This window comes from Quercus suber, unplaced genomic scaffold, assembly GCF_002906115.3.
Source record: "Quercus suber isolate HL8 unplaced genomic scaffold, Cork oak 2.0 scaffold_284, whole genome shotgun sequence".
Classification (NCBI taxonomy): Eukaryota; Viridiplantae; Streptophyta; class Magnoliopsida; order Fagales; family Fagaceae; genus Quercus; species Quercus suber.
In genome coordinates this window covers 277,595-299,799 of record NW_027069740.1, presented here as the reverse complement: position 1 = coordinate 299,799, position 22,205 = coordinate 277,595, and the positions used below count along the sequence as shown (strand labels likewise).

General features: G+C 35.5%; 1 protein-coding gene across 3 annotated transcripts; it reads left to right on the top strand.

Annotated features, from left to right (window-relative positions):
* The first annotated feature begins 4,346 nt into the window (after positions 1–4,346).
* Positions 4,347–21,585, top strand: LOC111990738 (actin-related protein 4). Of its 3 annotated transcripts, none has more exons than XM_065781941.1 (21): positions 4,347–4,615; positions 4,717–4,808; positions 5,943–6,119; positions 6,213–6,286; positions 6,841–6,921; positions 13,650–13,710; positions 13,838–13,887; positions 14,463–14,517; positions 15,288–15,365; positions 15,477–15,530; positions 16,177–16,230; positions 16,340–16,400; positions 17,187–17,238; positions 17,466–17,532; positions 19,075–19,137; positions 19,240–19,302; positions 19,784–19,846; positions 20,193–20,257; positions 20,872–20,940; positions 21,112–21,191; positions 21,304–21,585. In XM_065781941.1, exons 1-20 carry the CDS (start codon positions 4,603–4,605, stop codon positions 21,155–21,157), a joined length of 1,338 nt encoding a protein of 445 aa, XP_065638013.1. In that variant the 5' UTR covers positions 4,347–4,602; the 3' UTR covers positions 21,158–21,191; positions 21,304–21,585. The 3 variants fall into 3 exon arrangements, with proteins under 3 accessions (XP_065638013.1, XP_023878295.2, XP_023878294.2); XM_024022527.2 differs by lacking the exons at positions 13,650–13,710; positions 13,838–13,887; positions 14,463–14,517 and adding exons at positions 10,276–10,336; positions 10,464–10,513; positions 11,079–11,133 and having other exon boundaries at positions 21,436–21,585; XM_024022526.2 differs by lacking the exons at positions 13,650–13,710; positions 13,838–13,887; positions 14,463–14,517 and adding exons at positions 10,276–10,336; positions 10,464–10,513; positions 11,079–11,133.
* The last annotated feature ends 620 nt before the right edge of the window (positions 21,586–22,205 follow it).

Sequence of the window (22,205 nt, the reverse complement as noted above, 5' to 3'; positions counted from 1 at the left end):
CTTTAATATAGCATTTGACAATACATTTTATATTATATGTTCCAATTTAATATTCTATTCATTTATGTATTCATTTCCCTCTCTTCCTTTTCAACTCTCTCTCTCTCTCTCTCATTGAACCTCACCACCACAAAAAAAAAAAAAAAAACCATCACCACCTCAAACCCACTACCCACCACCACCAAAATCAATCACAATCACATTCTATGTGATGTCTTAATTTGATTGATTTTGTGATATGTGTGGGTATGTGATGAGTCTCATATCGGTTATTTATTGGATATATCTGGGTTTCATTAACAACTACAAGGAGCCTCAATTGTGATTAGTCTTTTTGAGGTATAGCACATATGTGGTTAGCACTTTTCCTTGGGTCATTACATATGGTATCAAAGCTAGCCCGGTAATCCCGTGTGGGCTCAGAGACACTACTACCCCATAAGTGGGCCCTAACAAGGACATTATGGATTTAAGTGAGGGAGATTGTGATGCCTCAATTTGATTGATTGTGTGATGTGTGTAGGTGTGTGATAAGTTTCACATTGGATATTTACTAGGTTGAACTAAGTTTTATTAACAACTGCAAGAAACCTCAATTGTGATTAGTTCTTTTGAGGTATAGCGCAGATGTGGCTAGCGCTTTTCCTTGGGTTGTTACATATATGAAACTCCAATTTGATTGATTGTGTGATATGTGTGGGTATGTGATGAGTCCCACGTCGGATATTTACTAGGTTGAACTGAGTTTTATTAACAACTGCAAAAATCCTCAATTGTGACTAGTCCTTTTGAGGTATAGCACAGATGTGGCTGACACTTTTTCTTGGGTCGTTACATATGGTATCAGAGCCAATCCAGTAACTCTGTGTGAGCTCAAAGACACTACCCCACAAAGTGGGCCTTAACGAGGATGTTAGGGATTTAAGTGGAGGAGATTATGATACCCCAATTTGATTGATTGTATGATGTGTGTGGGTGTGTGATGAGCCCCACATAGGTTATTTATTGGGTAAATCTGGGCTTTATTAACAATTACAAGGAGTCTCAATTGTGACTAGTCATTTTGAGGTATAATGCAGATGTGGTTAGTGCTTTTCCTTAGATCGTTACATATGGTATCAGAGCTAGCTTGGTAATCTCGTGTGGGCTCAGAAACACTACCCCATAAAGTGGGTCCTGACAAGAACGTTAGGGATTTAAGTGAGGGAGATTGTGATGCCCCAATTTGATTGATTGTGTGATGTATGTGGGTGTATGATGAGTCCCACATCGGATATTTACTAGGTTGAACTAAGTTTTATTAACAACTACAAGGAGTTTCAATTGTGAATAGTCCTTTTGAGGTATAGCACAGATGTAGCTAGCGCTTTTCCTTGGGTCGTTACATATGGTATCAGAACTAGGTTTCGATCCTGGGACCTGTGGGTTATAGGCCCATCACGCTTCCGTTGTGCCCTAACCGGAAGTGTGGGTCCCACACGTGAGGACGCGTGTGCCCGTAAGGGGAATGAATTGTAGTGACCTAAAAGAGGGTCTTGCAATCCATAGAATCCCACATCGCCTAAGAAAGCACATGGGGATGTGCTTATAAGGAGTAGCATTCCTTTAATGTGTTGAGGCTTTTTCCTCCATTGTTGTGTGCTTTGGGGGAGAACAAAACCGTGAGGGGTATGGGTCCCAAAGCGAACAATATCTATACAGTTGAGGCGGGGTCGGTACATTCTATGTGTTTGAAACTTACCACCATCGAAGGAAAAAAAACAATAAAATAAAAATCACCATTTACAATCCACCATCCCTATAACCCATTCACAATCACAATTACAAAATTAACCATGCTAACCTTGGTCTCCACCAGCCGATCTCCTCACACATCAATCTCTATGGCGAGGGCCGACTCAATAAAAAAGTTACATTTAGCTCTTGATTGTGATGTATTGCAATTGATTAAATGGCTATGAGAGATAAGTAATTTGTGAAGAGAGAGAGAGAGAGAGAGAGAGAGGTGAGAAGACAAATAGATAGGAGAGAGGAGAGATAAATTGAATAAAAATGATTTTTTTTAGCATTTGACACATTTGATGTATGAGTTTTTTATTTTTTTATGTTTGGTGTGCTAAATGCTAAAAAATTAGCATTTAACACAATTAATGCTAATGCTCTCAGTAAGTTCAATTGCATATATGCAAAGTAAAAAAAAAAAAAAAAAAATGTAGGAGATAGTCACCTCTCACATGCACATGTGAGGAAAAAAGAAAAAGAGATATTTATTGAACAACATTATGACTTGATCCCTGTAGAGTTTTTAGTTTTTTTCAACCAAAAGGCGATTGCAATTTTGTAAATAATGTCCCTGCCCATTACTTTATAAGCCCTCTCTCTTCTTTTTCTTCTCTAGTCTTCCTACAACCTATGACCCTCCTTGCAACCTATGACCACCTAAGCCATGTCATGTCTTCAATCTAGTTCCTATGAGTTGGTGGTGCTGATCTTGAGAGTCACAAATCGGCGTTTGGTTTGCAAGGTTGGTGGCGTTTTGAATTTGTTGAGCCATGAGAACTATCACACAAAATCTTTGCCCCCTTTCTCCATCTCATTCATCTTCCCTTTTCACAATAAAGCTGGATCCAAACTTAAACTTAATTCATGTTGAGTAGACCTTGTTGTTGCAAAAATTATTAGTTCATTAGTTGTAGGGAGGGACTTATGTCACCACAAACAGATACTAAAGCAAGTGTTGGATTCAAAGCTGGTGTTAAAGATTATAAATTGACTTATTATACTCTTGACTATCAAACCAAAGATACTGATATCTTGGTAGCCTTTTGAGTAACTCTCAACCTAGAGTTCCGCCCGAGAAAGCAGGGGCAGCAGTAGCTGTTAAATCTTCCATTGGGACATGGACAATTGAGTCATAGCCTCCAACTATACAAAAACTCAATTGTAGTTCTAATCAAAGTCTCTCTTTCTAGCTTCCTCTCTTTCTTTTGTGATGGATGTGCACGATTGCTATGCTTGAAAGTTCAATGGATTTGTTGCATTTTGTAATATGTATTTTTTTAATATTATTATTATTATTTTGTAGTAGTTTGTGCTTGAAATTTCAATTTGGATTTGTTGCTTGTTTGGTGTTTGTGTATGTGATGCATGTAAAATAATTTGCATGTTTGGTTTATGTTTTTGAAAAAAAAATAATTTAAAACTATTTTAGAGATCAAAAACAAAAACACATTTTATTTTAGGATTTTTCTTAAGAAGATGAAAGAAAGAAAAGCAGGCTTGTTTGGTTGGGTTAAGTTTTGGTTAGTGCATCAATGCATAGACCTAAGTTGTATCTTGTTTGGTTAGGCATTTTAAACAAAATTATTTTAATCATTTAAAAATAAAATATGATGGAATAGTGAAATGTTTTAAAAAGCCAAACTTAGAAAATGGTTGCTCAAATTTATTGTGCAAATACCAAAATTGAATTTTTGAAGGTATTTTCAAGATTGAGTTTTGTGTTTTTAACAAAAAACTTATAATAGAGATACATTTGCCAACTATATATATATATATATATTTTTTTTTTGTCTTCTTTCACAAAGAACCTATAATGAAAACATGTTTTGAAAACCTATCTCAAAACCATTTTTTATCCTTCTAAAAACATTAAAAAAAAAAAGAAATACTACCCTACATCCATAACATTTTCACAGCAAATCATATGTGGGTAAATTATTAATGATTCTAATTTGAATCTATAACTTAAATTAATTTTTTACCCAGTTGTAATAGCTAATAAAAAGTTATTATTTAAAATTTGTTATGAAAGTATTGTGAAAATATTGTAGATATAATATTTCTATTTTTTTTTTGGGATTGGGAAACCAAATCCATTTGTTTTGAAAAACTAAACACATTTGAAATAGGCAGGCCCAAAATGTTGGATTTTTGTAATAGTTTTCACTGGGCCAAACAGCTTGGCCCACTTTACAAAACTCCCACTAGCATCAAAACTGGGATTTTAAAAAATTGGCATAAAATACCCTCTTTTACTTCTCGCAGTACATCTTAGTTCTTAGGCTTAAACGGGTACAGGTGACGAGTATCTCTAACCCGAACCCGAAACCGAAACCGAACCCGCCCTCCCAACCCAGCTTACTCGAATTCGGCCAACTAGACTAGTTGGGGGAATAGAGAGAGAGAGAGTCTACGAGTCCGTATCCTAGTCACAGTCGGATTCGGATTCGGATCTTCACGAATCAAAATATTTTGACTTCAGTTTTTCCCTCACTCCGACTCTCTTCTCTAAAACCCTAACCAAACTACAAGACCAAACCAGTCCGAAACCGAACCCGCCCTCCCAACCCAGCTTACTCGAATTCGGCCAACTAGACTAGTTGGGGGAATAGAGAGAGAGAGAGTCTACGAGTCCGTATCCTAGTCACAGTCGGATTCGGATTCGGATCTTCACGAATCAAAATATTTTGACTTCAGTTTTTCCCTCACTCCGACTCTCTTCTCTAAAACCCTAACCAAACTACAAGACCAAACCAGAACCCCAAAATCTCTCTCTCTCTCTCTCTCTCTCTCTCTCTCTCTCCGTGAAATCTTGCAGCCATGTACGGAGGAGGTGAGTGAATAAAGCTTCATACTTTGTTTTCTCATATATATGGAATTTTTAAAGTATACTAATTTTTCTTTTGAATTGTTGATTTTTTTTTTTTGAAACAGACGAGGTATCAGCTATAGTAATAGACCTAGGGTCGCACACTTGCAAAGCCGGTTACGCCGGTGAAGATGCCCCAAAAGCTGTGTTCCCTTCTGTAAGTCTTTTTCTCACTTTCACTCTGTTAAAGTTTCTAACTTTTGGTCTCAATTTTACCTCCACACCTGTAATTTTCTGTGTGCTTGTAGCATTGTACTATAAAATTTGTGTTAGTGAGTTTTGGAATTGTAGCATGGAACTATTAATGGTATGTGGAAACTTTTAGAGGGAATGGGATGGTAATTTTGGGGTATTTTTTGTGGGAAGATTGGTGGGGGAATGTTAAAATGTTTCCAGTTTTGGTGTTATTTAAACAGTTGTGCAAAATGTAGTGATTTTGGTAATTTCTAGTTAACGAAGGGGTGTGGAGGTTGATCGCGATATTATGTTTTTGGTGGGAAATGGAAATGTTCAATTTTTGGTGTTGAATACTTGGCTCTTTGAGCCGCCAATGAACTATAGGTCAACTGGCACTTCAACCAATGGCATGGAAGGTGGGGGTCCTGGGTTGAAGATCCATTGGGAGTATGTATAACTTACCAATAAAAATTAAAAAATACTTGGTTCTTGGTTCTTGGGATTTCAGACTTGCGCATTCCATGCGTTGAATATATATGACATATATGTATGTATGCATGTGCCCCCACTCAGGGTGCCTTAGCAGTAAGGGAGAGTGCCTGGACTAACTGTAAATCCAGAAGTCTCTTGTTCGACTCCTAGATAAGGAATTTCACAATTTAGCTGATGCTTGCTCAGCGGTGTGTGTAGGCATCTGGGGTTTGCCCCTCAGGGGTGGTCCCACTGGCCCATACCTTGGTTTTGCATAGTCATTCTTTATGATCTATTATTGATTTGATAAATTTATGTAATTTGCGTAATTGATCCCCCAGTTGTATACCCCTGTGTACTTGGGCTGCACTATTTTTTTTTTTTATATCAATAAAATTTTTATTACTTAAAAAAAAAAAAAAACAGCTTGGACAGTTAAAGGTTGTGAGCATCGGTCTGGGAGCTTTCTATAATGATATGCTACTGCTTCATAAGTCTACAGTCTACACTCTTACGGGATTAGGTGTAAAATATATTCTGTCCACCTTAACATAATTTGTTGGAAATTGTTGTGCAGTTGTGCTTTGTTTTTGAATCTGTACCAGCTAAAATCAGTTTTTGATATCTCTCTGTGTTTGTTAAGGTTGTCGGGGCAATTGACCAAATGGATGTTGATGAGACTGCAATTACTGAAAAAAATTCTGGATCTGCAGTAGATTCTAAAAACATTGTCAAAACTCTTGATTCTGACAAAGCCAAGGGAAAACGCAAATTGTTCGTTGGATCCCAATCCTTAGGCTTCCGTCGGGATCATATGGATGTAAGCTTGTTAGTTTTTACTTAATATGGGATTTTTGACCCGATATTTCAAAATAATTTCTTATTACAAGGATTTTTGCTGTCTGTTTATTAGGTGCTGTCACCTCTAAAGGATGGAGTCATCGCTGACTGGGAAATAGCTGACTGCATATGGGACCATGCTTTCAGGTAATGGTTGAGGATAGATTTCTATACTGTCTTCTGGTGCTCGTAATCCTATTTTCTAGTGATATGCTAATGAAATAGAGATGGCTTGTGCGTCTAAAGCATAAATGATCATATGATCTTTTGTAGTTTTGAGAGATGTGGTGAAGGTGTGGACCTACTTAGTTGCTTTGAATTTAGAGTAGAACCATGTCATTCGGTAGCACTCTACTCTGTGTTTGTGTGTATTTACTCACGCAAGTATTTTCTCATTGAATATCAGATTTCAAAAAAAATAGAACTATGTTATTCTGTAACTCTGCTCCACTGCCTGAAAACTTACAAACTTTTATATGTAACTATGTGAAGGCTTTTTTTTTTGGGATCATTTATCAGCCTAGTCCAATGAGCTTTAGCTCAAATATTACCCCTTGCTGTGAGAACTAGGTGGACTGTGTGTTCAAGACCAATCAGAAGTGTGTTATTTATCTGTAAAATATCAATTATCAGCGAGAAATTTTTTGGGTAATTATGTTACTGTATGTCAATTGTCATAATGGGTTGCTCTTTTGTTTTAGGGAATGCCTGTTGGTTGATCCTAAAGAGCATCCAATGCTACTTGCAGAACCATCTTCTAATACTCAACAGCAAAGAGAAAGGTGAGCTGGCACTGTATAATATGATGAGTGCCTCTCATATTTAATTTATTTTAGAGCTGTTTCTGGATGTTGTAATCTTTATGGCTTTCACTATTTTAGAGCCACTGAGGATTGACTTACTGAAGTTGTTGTTACTTGTTGTCTCTGTGCATACATACTGCCAGCTTTCTTTGTCAGTTATTTCATGAGTTATATGAGGTACAGACGTCGGTAACTTTTTAGTGAAAACTGCATATATATGTTGATTTTATTTTAGAAAAAACTTCTGTGATATAATGATAAATTCTTTTCCTTTCAGAACAGTTGATTCTGAAACCTTATCTGGTTTTTCTAGGGTTTATGTTCTGTGAAATGAAACTGAATGTTCAACTAAGAGGTATCTTGCATCAGGAATTTCAGCTGAAAATGGAGTGTGGGGTGAAAAAAGTGAACATTTTAGTCCTTGCAAATTTTAAATAACTTCTTCTTCTTGATTGTAGTCCCGATAACTTTTAATGGTTTCCTAGGTTCTGTCTAAACCTTGTCAAAATTAATCTTCGAAGTTTGTGTGTAATAGAACAACAACCTCTTTGTTTCCTAGTAAACTCATGAAACTGTGTTGTAACTTTCAAATATATTCTTTGAATAAAGTGCATGTATGTAATCTGGTCTGGAGAGACCCAAAAGCCGCCATGTTCAAACCTCAAAGTGGATAAGCTTAGACAAAGAATTTAGACCAGGTCCATTTTTTTGATAAGTAAGAGAGAAGTATATTCAAGAAGCTACCTCATGCAAACAACATAAGGCAGAACAAAGAATACAGAGAAGGAAACAAACATGAAAAAACAACAAAACAAACAACAAACAACAAAAAACTAAGTACAAAGAAGGGAATTAAGGAACATAGGGAGAGAATCACTAGAGGTGAGTCCCTAGGCCCCAGACCAATCAAAAAGGGAGCCACTAAAAAAAGCGAGCAGCTGGTCATCGGATTTGTCCAAGTCCTCAAAAGTGCGCCAGTTTCGCTCCCTCCAAATACACCACATTAGGCACGGAGGAACTAAATTCCAAATACTAGAAGAGTGCTTTCCCAGCCAGTTCCACCAACCAAAAAGCGTATCTACAACCGAGCTTGGCAATACCCAATTGATCCCAAAAGATCTGAAAACCCAGCTCCACAGCTGATAAGCTTTGTCGCAATGGAGTAGTAAATGATTTACCGTCTCCCCATTACAACGACACATAATGCACCAGTCAACAAAATCAAAGCCTCTACCCTGCAGATTATCCCCAGTAAGAATCTTCTCCCAAGCAGCACTCCAAACAAAGAAAGAGACGCGCGGAGGAGCCTTAACCTTCCAAACACCTTTCCAAGGAAAGATAATAGATGAGGGACTACGAAGCTTATTATAGAAAGAGTGAGTGTTAAAACTCCCCTTCTTTGACAACTTCCACCTCATACGGTCTCCGTGCTCAGATTGAGGTAAATTTGAGCCTAAGGTACGAAGGAAATCCTCCACCTCTCCCGACTCCCAATCATTTGGTTCCCTGAGTAAACGAACATTCCAGCTTCTCTGAGCCCCAGTCCCCAACCTTTCAAGAGACGAGGCCACAGATGCCTCTCTATTATAAGCAATCCCATACACCATCGGGAAGGATAGACGGAGTGGTAACTCCCCACACCACCAATCCGTCCAGAATTTCACTCTATCTCCCATCCCTACCTCAAAGTGAATGCATTTACAAAACACCTTCCAGCCTTTTCGGATGCTTCTCCATAAACCACACACGTGGACACCCCTACCCAACTTGGAAGACCAACCCCCCCACTCTTCCCCAAACTTCAAAGCTACAACCCTCCTCCAAAGACGAGTCTCTTCCACCCCAAACCGCCATAACCATTTTCCTAATAAGGCTTTATTGAAAGTCGTAATTTTCCTTACTCCCAATCCACCATTCGCCTTTGGAGCACACACCTTATCCCACCCCACCAAATGAGCCTTCGAATCCCCCCACAGGAAGTCCCTTCGCATCTTCTCAATCTTCTTAGCCACATGAGAAGGGATGGTAAAAAGAGATAAATAATAAGTAGGGAGGCTAGCTAGCGTACTCTTAAGCAACGTTAATCTTCCACCTTTAGACAAGTACAACTTCTTCCACCCAGCCAACTTTCGCTTAATTTTTTCCAAGATAGGATTCCAAATAGAGGGGGACTTGTGGGAAGCCCCCAACGGCATACCAAGATATGTCATAGGCAAAGCCCCAATCCTACAACCCAGAATCTCTGCCAAAGCATGCAAATTATTAACCTCCCCTACTGGAACCATCTCGCTCTTCAAGACATTAACCTTCAAACCTGTCACAGCCTGAAAACAGAGGAGAAGCATTCGAACATGCAGGATCTGCTCCACTTCAGCATCACAAAACAGAATAGTATCATCCGCAAACAAAAGATGCGAGATGCATTCCCCTTCCCCCTGTCTACCTTCAGCCTTAAAACCCCTGATCAAGCCAGCACCTTCAACTCTTTTCAACATCCTGCTTAAAACCTCCATTATAACCAAAAACAACAAAGGGGATAACGGGTCCCCTTGTCTCAGACCCCTCGTGCTCTTAAAAAAATCAGCTGGGGTCCCATTAACCAAAATAGAGAACTGGACAGTTGAAATACAAGTACGAATCCATTGTAAGAACAAGGAAAAGGGCGAGGTTGTGAGTTCAAAACTATTGGGTGCATTTATAAATTACCACTCCAAGAAAAAGAAGAGGACTATCTTTATCCACAGCCTTTTAAGATAATCTTAAACAAAAGTAACTTATGTTAAAATGGGTAATTGGAAACGTCTGAAAATTTAAGACAAAATTAAGACTTAGACAACAATATTGATCTCTTGGAAAGTGGAATGTTCACTACAGCGGTCTAAGGTTACACGTAAATGCATTTCAGTTGAGTTTGTCAAGAGTATGGTGCCAGTTTTATAAAAATGTCATGTAGTATGAACACAAGTGCTGTCCCGTTGGGCTAATTGTATTTTATTTTTGTAACCTTTATGATTGAATTCATTAATGGAGGATTTTTTTTTTTTCATGATTTAAATAAAAATATTATTAAGTAATATTTGATGCAAAGCATGATACATGATCATTAGTTTCTTGTCTTATATAAATCTATAAAGAATCAAACTTCTTGTCACTTAAGATTATATGCCTTCATTATCTGGCTCTACCCTCATGCGGAACAATTATACTCACCTAACTCAATAAGCCATTTCCACTTAGCGAGAATCAATATTCATGGTTTAAGCTTTTGCATTTTATTCTTTAGGATGTAGCTTTATGTTTGGTAAAAGAGTTTGATTGTGGTGTATCTGACAGGACTGCGGAGATTATGTTCGAAAAGTACAAAGTTCCTGCATTATTTTTGGCCAAGAATGCTGTATGCTCCTAATGGACCCATATCCTCACTTCCAGTACTTTGATTATTAATATGAATTTTCTCTTTTCCTCTCCTTTCATCAAGAAATGTCAGTATTTTGATTGATCGGAGTACTTGTTGATGCCAGGTTCTAACATCTTTTGCATCAGGACGTGCTACCGCATTAGTTGTTGACAGGTAGTCACATTTAATTATTGTGCATGAGTATTGGTTCCTTTTCTTTGGCATTACTAGCTACATGCAAAGCATTATTGATTGGCATCCCTTTTAATATAAGCCTCTTTTCATATCATATCTGCTTTGCATTTCTTTGATTATTTCTTGGATTTCATCTACCTAGCAAAAAAATCTTGAATTTAATCAAATTCTTGACATTTTTTACTGCACAATATTTTTGAACGTGAAGCACTCCTACTCTTAATAAAATGATGATATACTCATCACAAAAATATCAGTGTAAAAAAAAAAAGGAATTATGAGTTATTGATTTGCAGTATATTCCTTCTTTTGTCTATATTTAATGTTAACACTTTTTTTTGGAAAGACTGTTATTTTCTTTGATTTAAGAAATATGTTGGTTATAATCTTCTTGTCTTGTCAGTAACTTAATGAGTATGCGCAATTTGCAATTGTTATTTGTTTTTCTTTTCACTTATCAAAAGTATACTATTCATCCTCATTTAAAATTTCTTGGTATTTGTGAGAAGCAAAACTAATATATGATAATTGCCAACTCGTTCAGTGGTGGAGGATCAACCACAGTTGCTCCAGTGCATGATGGTTATGTTCTTCAAAAGGTATTCCTCACCTATTAACCAAGTGAAAGAATGACTAGCTATTGTTATATTCAAGTAAATTTTGTTCTTGTTAAGCAAGCTCAGTTTTTATTCAAATTCTGCCTTTTGGACTCTTACATAGTCACTGTAGCTTCATATATGTACTGCCAGCTATATAATTATTGATACATATACTGGCTTGTATCACTCATTCAGCAAGTTTTACCTTTTTTTGTTGTCAGTAATCCTTTCATCCCAGTCACAAGTACAACTAATTATCTAATTTTAGAAGTTTGTTGAGTTCCAAAAAAAGGGAAGGTTTCCCTGGGCAATCATTTTTTTTTTTTTGATTTTTGCTGTCTGTTTATTAGGTGCTGTCACCTCTAAAGGATGGAGTCATCGCTGACTGGGAAATAGCTGACTGCATATGGGACCATGCTTTCAGGTAATGGTTGAGGATAGATTTCTATACTGTCTTCTGGTGCTCGTAATCCTATTTTCTAGTGATATGCTAATGAAATAGAGATGGCTTGTGCGTCTAAATCATAAATGATCATATGATCTTTTGTAGTTTTGAGAGATGTGGTGAAGGTGTGGACCTACTTAGTTGCTTTGAATTTAGAGTAGAACCATGTCATTCGGTAGCACTCTACTCTGTGTGTTTGTGTGTATTTACTCACGCAAGTATTTTCTCATTGAATATCAGATTTCAAAAAAAATAGAACTATGTTATTCTGTAACTCCGCTCCACTGCCTGAAAACTTACAAACTTCTATATGTAACTATGTGAAGGCTTTTTTTTTGGGGATCATTTATCAGCCTAGTCCAATGAGCTTTAGCTCAAATATTACCCCTTGCTGTGAGAACTGGGTGGACCGTGTGTTCAGGACCAATCAGAAGTGTGTTATTTATCTGTAAAATATCAATTATCAGCGAGAAATTTTTTGGGTAATTATGTTACTGTATGTCAATTGTCATAATGGGTTGCTCTTTTGTTTTAGGGAATGCCTATTGGTTGATCCTAAAGAGCATCCAATGCTACTTGCAGAACCATCTTCTAATACTCAACAGCAAAGAGAAAGGTGAGCTGGCACTGTATAATATGATGAGTGCCTCTCATATTTAATTCATTTTAGAGCTGTTTCTGGATGTTGTAATCTTTATGGCTTGCGTTATTTTAGAGCCACTGAGGATTGACTTACTGAAGTTGTTGTTAGTTGTCTCTGTGCATACATACTACCAGCTTTCTTTGTCAGTTATTTCATGAGTTATGTGAGGTACGGACGTCGGTAACTTTTGAGTGAAAACTGCATATATATGTTGATTTTATTTTAGAAAAAACTTCTGTGATATAATGATAAATTCTTTTCCTTTCAGAACAGTTGATCCTGAAACCTTATCTGGTTTTTCTAGGGTTTATGTTCTGTGAAATGAAACCGAATGTTCAACTAAGAGGTATCTTGCCTCAGGAATTTCAGCTGAAAATGGAGTGAGGGGTGAAAAAAGTGAACATTTTAGTCCTTGCAAATTTTAAATAACTTCTTCTTCTTGATTGTAGTCCCGATAACTTTTAATGGTTTCCTAGGTTCTGTCTAAACCTTGTCAAAATTAATCTTCGAAGTTTGTGTGTAATAGAACAACAACCTCTTTGTTTCCTAGTAAACTCATGAAACTGTGTTGTAACTTTCAAATATATTCTTTGAATAAAGTGCATGTATGTAATCTGGTTTGGAGAGACCCAAAAGCCGCCATGTTCAAACCTCAAAGTGGATAAGCTTAGACAAAGAATTTAGACCAGGTTCATAGTTTCATCAATAGACATTTTTTCTTAGATGGTGCATCCTCCCATTGTAAGAACAAGGAAAAGGGCGAGGTTGTGAGTTCAAAACCATTGGGTGCATTTATAAATTACCACTCCAAGAAAAAGAAGAGGACTATCTTTATCCACAGCCTTTTAAGATAATCTTAAACAAAAGTAACTTATGTTAAAATGGGTAATTGGAAATGTCTGAAAATTTAAGACAAAATTAAGACTTAGACAACAATATTGATCTCTTGGAAAGTGGAATGTTCACTACAGCGGTCTAAGGTTACACGTAAATGCATTTCAGTTGAGTTTGTCAAGAGCATGGTGCCAGTTTTATAAAAATGTCATGTAGTATGAACACAAGTGCTGTCCCGTTGGGCTAATTTTATTTTATTTTTGTAACCTTTATGATTGAATCCATTAATGGAGGATTTTTTTTTTCATGATTTAAATAAAAATATTATTAAGTAATATTTGATGCAAAGCATGATACGTGATCATTAGTTTCTTGTCTTATATAAATCTATAAAGAATCAAACTTCTTGTCACTTAAGATTATATGCCTTCATTATCTGGCTCTACCCTCATGTGGAACAATTATACTCACCTAACTCAATAAGCCATTTCCACTTAGCGAGAATCAATATTCATGGTTTAAGTTTTTGCATTTTATTCTTTAGGATGTAGCTTTATGTTTGATAAAAGAGTTTGATTGTGGTGTATCTGACAGGACTGCGGAGCTTATGTTCGAAAAGTACAAAGTTCCTGCATTATTTTTGGCCAAGAATGCTGTATGCTCCTAATGGACCCATATCCTCACTTCCAGTACTTTGATTATTAATATGAATTTTCTCTTTCCCTCTCCTTTCATCAAGAAATGTCAGTATTTTGATTGATCGGAGTACTTGTTGATGCCAGGTTCTAACATCTTTTGCATCAGGACGTGCTACCGCATTAGTTGTTGACAGGTAGTCACATTTAATTATTGTGCATGAGTATTGGTTCCTTTTCTTTGGCATTACTAGCTACATGCAAAGCATTATTGATTGGCATCCCTTTTAATTTAAGCCTCTTTTCATATCATATGTGCTTTGCATTTCTTTGATTATTTCTTGGATTTCATCTACCTAGCAAAAAAATCTTGAATTTAATCAAATTCTTGACATTTTTTACTGCACAATATTTTTGAACGTGAAGCACTCTCCTACTCTTAATAAAATGATGATATACTCATCACAAAAATATCAGTGTAAAAAAAAAAAAGGAATTATGGGTTATTGATTTGCGGTATATTCCTTCTTTTGTCTATATTTAATGTTAACACTTTTTTTTGGAGAGACTGTTATTTTCTTTGATTTAAGAAATATGTTGGTTATAATCTTCTTGTCTTGTCAGTAACTTAATGAGTATGCGCAATTTGCAATTGTTATTTGTTTTTCTTTTCACTTATCAAAAGTATACTGTTCATCCTCATTTAAAATTTCTTGGTTTTTGTGAGAAGCAAAACTAACATATGATAGTCTATAATTGCCAACTCTTTCAGTGGTGGAGGATCAACCACAGTTGCTCCAGTGCACGATGGTTATGTTCTTCAAAAGGTATTCCTCACCTATTAACCAAGTGAAAGAATGACTAGCTATTGTTATATTCAAGTAAATTTTGTTCTTGTTAAGCAAGCTCAGTTTTTATTCAAATTCTGCCTTTTGGACTCTTACATAGTCACTGTAGCTTCATATATGTACTGCCAGCTATATAATTATTGATACATATACTGGCTTGTATCACTCATTCAGCAAGTTTTACCTTTTTTTATTGTCAGTAATCCTTTCATCCCAGTCACAAGTACAACTAATTATCTAATTTTAGAAGTTTGTTGAGTTCCAAAAATAATGGCATTATAAAAAAAAAAGTAATGGTATTTAATAAGGGAATAGACTACTTCATGCACATCATGCACACAATAATGACACAAAGTCACCTAAAAGAATTTTTAAAAATAAATTGTAAAAAATAAACTGATTCTTTGAAGTTTAAAGTGAATGGTCATTTGTAAGCCCCCCATGCATGAGATCAATCAAACAGAGCTTCATTCTTAAATCTTAACATTTAAGAATGTTAATTACCTACTGGTTGATAAGTTTTGATGTCCATGTCTTTTGGATACATACAACTGTTACTAAGTGATTGTATAAGCTTCGTTCTTAAATTTTAACATTCATCCTATATAACCTATATCCACCCTCCTATTCTCCCCAAAATATGAAGGGGCAGCTTAAAGTTGTTTAATGTCCTGTTTTTACCATGTTAAAGGTCTAATAAATCTTTTCATAGCTTGTAACAGACCCTTTTCCCTAATTTTTGTGTTTAGGCTGTGGCATCTTCTCCAATTGGAGGAGAATTTCTTACTGATTGCTTGTTGAAAAGTTTGGAAAGCAAAGGAATGATGGTAAGTGACTAAAATTAATATAGATCTTGAATGGCAAATTGATTGTCTCAATTTTCATAAATTTTCCTTGCCTTTTATTTTTCAAAATGTGTTCTTAATATTCTTTTGCAGATAAAACCTCGATATGCTTTTAAGAGAAAGGAAACAAGGCCAGGGGAGTATCAGGTATTCAATGATTTCATTGCTCGTTTCTTTTGTGCACATAATTCATTCAATTTATTTGTATCATAATTCAATCTCATACTTTCTTTCCTCATCTCCTCTGTCTTGACTTCTCAATCTGCATGAAACCACAAAATTATAGTACCCACATGGTCAGGTTGCTTGTAAGCTTTATATGAAGTCTAATGTTAGATTTTTTTTTTTCTTCTTAGCCAGAAACATGTCTTTATTTATTAACAATTCCTGATTTCTTTAACAATATACTCACTTGTTCCTAAATATAAGTTGACTCTAGTATATACCTGATTCCCTTTTGACCATCTGGCGTGCTGCTTGTAATCAAAGGCCTTGAAATTCAAAATACTGTCCATTATTGCTTAAGATTAAACTTATCTAAAGGTGTGCCATTCAACACCTTGACCACTGTTCTTATTATGCTTCTGACTTTCTTTACCAAAAAGATTGATATGCTTCTCAGCTCAAGAATAAATTTTATTGGTGCACTACTAGATAATGCAAGATTCTTAATTCTCCTTCTGTCATTATTTTAAGTGAAATGCACTATGAGTTATACATTTCCTAATCGTGCATTTGCATATTAAATTATTAACATGTAATTGCTAACAATTTTAACTTTTATAATCCACAGACAGTAGACCTTGATTTTCCAAATACAACAGAAAGCTACAAGCTCTACTCCCAGGTCTGTGATTGATCATGGTTTTTTTATTGAGATGTATCCTCTATTTTAATTTTTCTACTAATCTCTCTCTCATTTTTATTATGATTTTCTGATTGTTCTCTTATTACAGAGGGTAATTGCTAGTGATATTAAGGAATGTGTGTGTCGAGCCCCAGATACTCCGTATGATGGTTTGTGCTCCTCCCATATCTACACTTTAAGATGCTGTTTTGTAGCTATAAAGATATATGCATGTATTTTTATGCTTATCTTATTTAGTTACTGTATTTTTTTTTTTTCTTTTTTCCTCTAGTTACTGCTTGTGTTCAGGCATGGCTTTTTTTTTTTTTTTTTTTTTTTTTTTTTTTTTTTTTTGTAGCAATTCGTGAATTTGCAAGTGCATTTTCCCCATATTTTCGTCAATTTTTTAGAAGGTCCCAAACTCCTGCGATGGGTCCAGAACCTGATTTTTCCTTACTCTTCCATATCCCGTCCCCCCAAAGGCTCCTTAAGTAGCTCATTTATATCCACGCTCCCGCCACTGTATCTCTAATTCTTAATTTTTATAGTGTATGAGAGCCAGGAGCCTACTTAAGGACTAATGGAATACCCTTTTTTTTATTGGTAATATTACACACGCACTTGATGGGTTTTGAACCCACGACCTCACTCACCACCTTTCTCTTGCAAGGGGAGGAGATGTTTGTCACGCTAGGGCTCATTGGCAAGATACCTCAATTCTTTCACAACTTAATTAAATATTATCTTGGAAAATGAACAAAGCCTGAACCTTAGTACTTTTGCATTGGCAATAGATGATAAACAAGTGGTCATGTTTCATATATAATTGAACCTTGACAATCTTGTTAATTCTCTTCAGGTTAAATCTCCATTGTTTCATGAAATGTTTTAATCTTTGAGATTTTAGAAGCATTGACCATACTAAGCATTCTGATATTGTATCCTTATCGTTACAGAAAGTTCTTATTCAAACATTCCAATGACGCCATATGAGCTACCTGATGGCCAGTAAGCCCTTTACTTTTTTGTTACCAGTTATCAGATTACATCATGTTTCATTGCTCTGCATCTTTGAATTCCCCAGTTCTGGTCTTCATAAACTTTTTTGGATTCATGAGGCACAATGTGGCATTATAACAACATGCTTTTACCTCGGTTTTATACTGTTTAAGTAACCTTAAGTTGTTCTTTCTAATATTGATATGTAGTTATTATATTCTGAATGTATAACACAGGACGATTGAAATTGGTGCTGACAGATTCAAGATTCCTGATGTTTTATTTAATCCATCCCTGGCTCAGGTGGGTGTCTTGTGAGTTTACAAAATGTCAAATTTTTATATATTTTCTCAGGTAAATTACAAAATTTGGGTTCATATCTCATTTAGTACCATTATTACCAATATGGGTTTAAAACAGTGGTCTATTGGCTAAATTGGCTTCTACCTGTAAAAATCAGATTTCACTCTCTGTTAACACTAGCTTCCTAATTTAATTGATTACCTTTTCTATTGCGTTGGTTTAATGAGAATTTGAAAGATAAGTTATTTAGTGGAATTCATAATAGGAAATACAAATGGAAAGACACCCTCCTCTTTAACTTTCATTGTCATCTCGGTGACTGGTTATTTTTGGATGAATGTGCAATAAAAACTGGGTTTTATTGATATGATATATTGGTATGATATGCACATTCCCAAAATTAATGTACATATATATGTGGCCATTGAGCTTTGGCACAAATGGAATTTCCTCCTCCCATAAGAATCTTGGGTTTTGAAATTCGCTAAATGCACGTGCAACTTACCAATAAAAGAGCATTTATGTTCAGTTGAAAATTCACTAAATGCATGTGCAATTTACTATTTAAAGAAAAATTAATGTACGTGTGCTATGCTAGGAAGCACGGATATGGCAAAATCCCTGGTGTGTCCATGTCAGACTATATTTGATGGGAACAAGGTTGCATGCGTGTTCACGGCATGTTGGGAGGAAAAAAATAGTTTTATTTATTTATTTTGGACATGGTCAGGGCACAGTAGGGACATGGTCCTAATATGACGACCAATAAAAAAAAAGGATCTATTTTGATTACTTTGTGCAATCTCAACTGTTGATCAAGCTCACAAATCATATGCGCTCTTGTTTTTCTCTCTCAATCAAAAATCTTCTCTCTCTCTTGACCAGCCATCGCACCTCTGTTATTGGTTTTCGATAGACCTGTCCATCTATCGTCGGCCTCCATCCAAGCTGCTTTAACCAACCCTTGATGCTCTCTCTCTCTCTCTCTCTACACTAATCTCATCTTGGTTACTCTCACCAGTCTAATGCTTTTAATTTTTTTTGTTCTGAGCTATCTTTGGTATGGGTTCACGGTTTGACCAAAATGTCTTTATTATAATTTCCTCTTTTTCTTTTCAACCTTATCATTGACTTGATTATTTTCTATTAAGACATCATTGACCCCAAAATAAACATATATGTCTAATAACTTTCATTATTAACTTTATCATTCACTATGAACATTTTTATGGTTATTATTTATTTAAAACCTAAAATAAACATGCCTAACAATATTATATAAAATAAACACAAAAAATATTAATTAGTTAATTAATTCCCATCTTCCCGCTATGTCGTGTTCTAGTTTGTTAAGAATTTCCATTTATGTATCATGGTGTATCTCGTGTTCTTGTCTGTGCTTCCGAAATGTTAAGTGGTTGAATTGGTATGTAGATCTCAATGGTTTTGTGTGCTTATTCAGTTTATTTGGCAATTCAATATCCCCTTCGTTACTTTTGACGTGTGTTAACTTTTCAATTTTATTCTTGATGTAAACCTCAGACAATTCCTGGCATGGAGAATTTTGCAGAGATTGCTCCATCTGTTCGTGGTCTACCACAAATGGTGAGCTCTTTTGTTTGATCATGCATTTACACTTGCATGCATTTTGTCTTTAATTATTTTTTAAATTTCTCTTGGTTTACTAATTTCTTTTAAACTCTTCAGGTCATAGAGAGCATTAATAAGTGTGATGTGGACATTCGGAGAGAGCTATTTAGTAGTATACTGGTAAATTTAATATATGTGTCAATCTGTCTTTTCCTTTTTCAATTTTCTTCTTTAGGATATCTTGATTAATTTCTACTCTTCATCCATTAATTTCTTAGATATTTTTTGTTTAGATTATAAAATGCTACTAAGTATGAAAACTTCAATAGTGTAACCTAGTTTAAGTTGAATATCCTTTTTTTTGGGTGGAAAAATTGATCAAATTATTATAATTTTTATAATGTATTATGTGTGCAGACTTCCCAATAACTTCTTAGGACTAGGTGAATAGTTTTATCTATGCTAAAATATTTTCAATGAGATTCTTTTTATCTGTTCTTTAGAGACCACTCTATCAGGTACATACCCTAATTTCTTCATGCAATGGGATCACACACACATGAGCACATGCACTCACACACATGATATATCCAATAGAAGTGCCTTTGTTTACTATAACTAGGATCATTTTCAAACTTTCTGCTGTTTCTATTTTATACAGCTTGCTGGTGGCACTGCATCAATGCAACAGTTGAAGGAACGCCTTGAGAAAGACTTGCTAGAAGTATATTGTTTATCCTTTTTTTTTTTTCCTCTCTCTCTCTTCCTATGCTTGCTTACATTCCTTTCTGGTTGGTACGCACTTTTTCAACAACTTAGTCGATCAGTTTCATCATGCAGTAAGCCTTGAGTATTAAATAACCACATTAGTGCAACTTATCACCAACAATTTTCATTGGAGCATTCAAACCTTCCAATTTACTCCCCCCACCCCCGGAACAAAAAAAACAAAATCTTATTTACTATTCTTTTTTAAAAACACCACCGATATCACACCTTAGGCAAGTCATGGAGAATTTTGAGTTTACATGGAGATCTTTCATTTCTGAGATATCATCCTCAATTTGTAGGAATCTCCTCAAGCTGCTCGAGTTAAAGTATTGGCAAGTGGAAATGCAACAGAAAGGAGATTCAGGTCAGTGTTTTGCAATACCTAATATTTTGGTATCTGATGCTCTGTCAAACAAATTTTTTCAAATGTGGTTCTTCCATGAGGACTACTTGTGTTGCTTGAGTGCGAGTAGACATCCTTTTTATGCTGTGTAAAGGTGGCATCATTTTCACGGGTCTGACTCTATAGATTTCTCTAAGGTTGAAGCATGATTAGGATGCAAGTTTCTGTAAGCCTAAAGCATGATATTTTGTGGTATGATTTTCTGTATAGAAGAAATGTATTAGCATTTTTTACTAGGCCTTTTGACAAGGGGCCATGGCAACCTCTATACAGATCACTTCCTGATACATGAAAGGCTTGAATCTGATTAACTTTCTGCCTTAGTAATTCAAAATTTAATCAGTTGTGATCTATCAATCATGGTACTCTCTGTCCACATACTCAACTCTCCTAATGAAGGTCATAATTCTCAAATTTATGTACTGTAGCCTCTCACTTTTGGCTAATATACTGCTATAGTTGAACTCCTGCAACACCTCTTTCTTTCGTTGTTCTTTGCAAAATTCTTGTTTACATACAAAATTTATGCACTGTTGCTTCATCGAACTTATTGTTGGTGTTGAGAACTTTTGCAGTGTTTGGATAGGAGGGAGTATATTGGCTTCTCTTGGTTCATTTCAGCAGATGTGGTTCTCCAAGTCTGAGTAAGCTTCCACTTTTTGCCATAACTGTGCTTAGAAAGTGTCTTTAACTGTTAGAGATGCATTTTAACCACACTTTTTTATTGGAACAAAAAATTAAAGTCATGCTTACAGAATCAGGGTTGAACTTCTTATAGATTACTTAATTGTTTTGTTTTTGTATGTGATTGACAGGTATGAAGAACATGGGGCTTCTTACATTCAAAGAAAATGCCCCTAAGATGCCATTTTCTCCATCCATGGGATTACCAGAGGTTTGTTACCTTTGCCATAGCTGTGTTAATGATTCCAGGGCATCCTTCTAAAGATAGTATATCTTTTAGCATTTAAAGGCACTAATTTGCAATATTTTTGTCTTATGCTTAGGTATGGCTTCTGGATCCTCGTGTTAATCACACTAACATTTTCAGGCCTGTAAAAACTTCAAAGCCTGTGTCTAATATCTAAACAGATGACAATGCATTAATTTAAACTGTACCATTGCTTCTTAATTTGCAGTGCTCCAACGTCTTTTTCAAAGGCAAGCTGCCCATGTAGTTAGTTTGATGTCCATTCATTGTGATCTAATGCGGAACTCGTCCAAAGCATGTTGACTTTTATTCTAATGATTGGAGGTGTTGCTTTCATTTAGCTATTTTATTTAACTCATCCTAAAGTGTACCAAGCTGCCCTTGAAGTTGATCTTTCATTTAGCTATCTTATAGTTCCAGTGAAACTCAAATTCTTATTCTAAAAAGGAATTGGAAAAAAAAAAAAAATCAATAAAAAAACAAAGTTTTGTTCACATGCCTACTGAAATTTAGTGGAACAGAGCAAAAATCGAAATAAATTGGAATGGACTAGAATTCAAGCTGAGGCTGAACAGTGGGGTGATTCATACTTGGGTAACTAATCGGAGTGAAATTTTTTGGCTGTTCTAATTGGAACAAAATGCTATTGATGACTTTGTATAAAACAATGACACATATGAGCGTGCTTGATATAATATTAATATTTTTCACACTAGTATCCGTGTGGTAAAACAAGAGACCATAAACAGCTTTGGTTATAATTGACATTGCACCAAAAATTCCTCATCCGAGTATCTTGGTAGTGAAATATCTGGCTTATAAACTGTTGTTTTAAGTATGTCGATGGCTAACAACATGACCTACTATCTTCTTCAATAAAAAGTAACAACGACGTATTTCGTTTTGACTATTATTTTAATCGTGCTACTAGACGTATTTTCTTTTGCTCTAAATGGATCACCATGCTTGGGGAATTTG

Bases quoted from the DNA above. Each gene is read 5' to 3' on its own strand.
- LOC111990738 (XM_065781941.1), top strand. The intron at 6,922-13,649 runs GTGAGCTGGCAC...TGTATCTGACAG, and splicing joins ACTCAACAGCAAAGAGAAAG to GACTGCGGAGCTTATGTTCG. The intron at 13,888-14,462 runs GTAGTCACATTT...CAACTCTTTCAG, and splicing joins ACCGCATTAGTTGTTGACAG to TGGTGGAGGATCAACCACAG.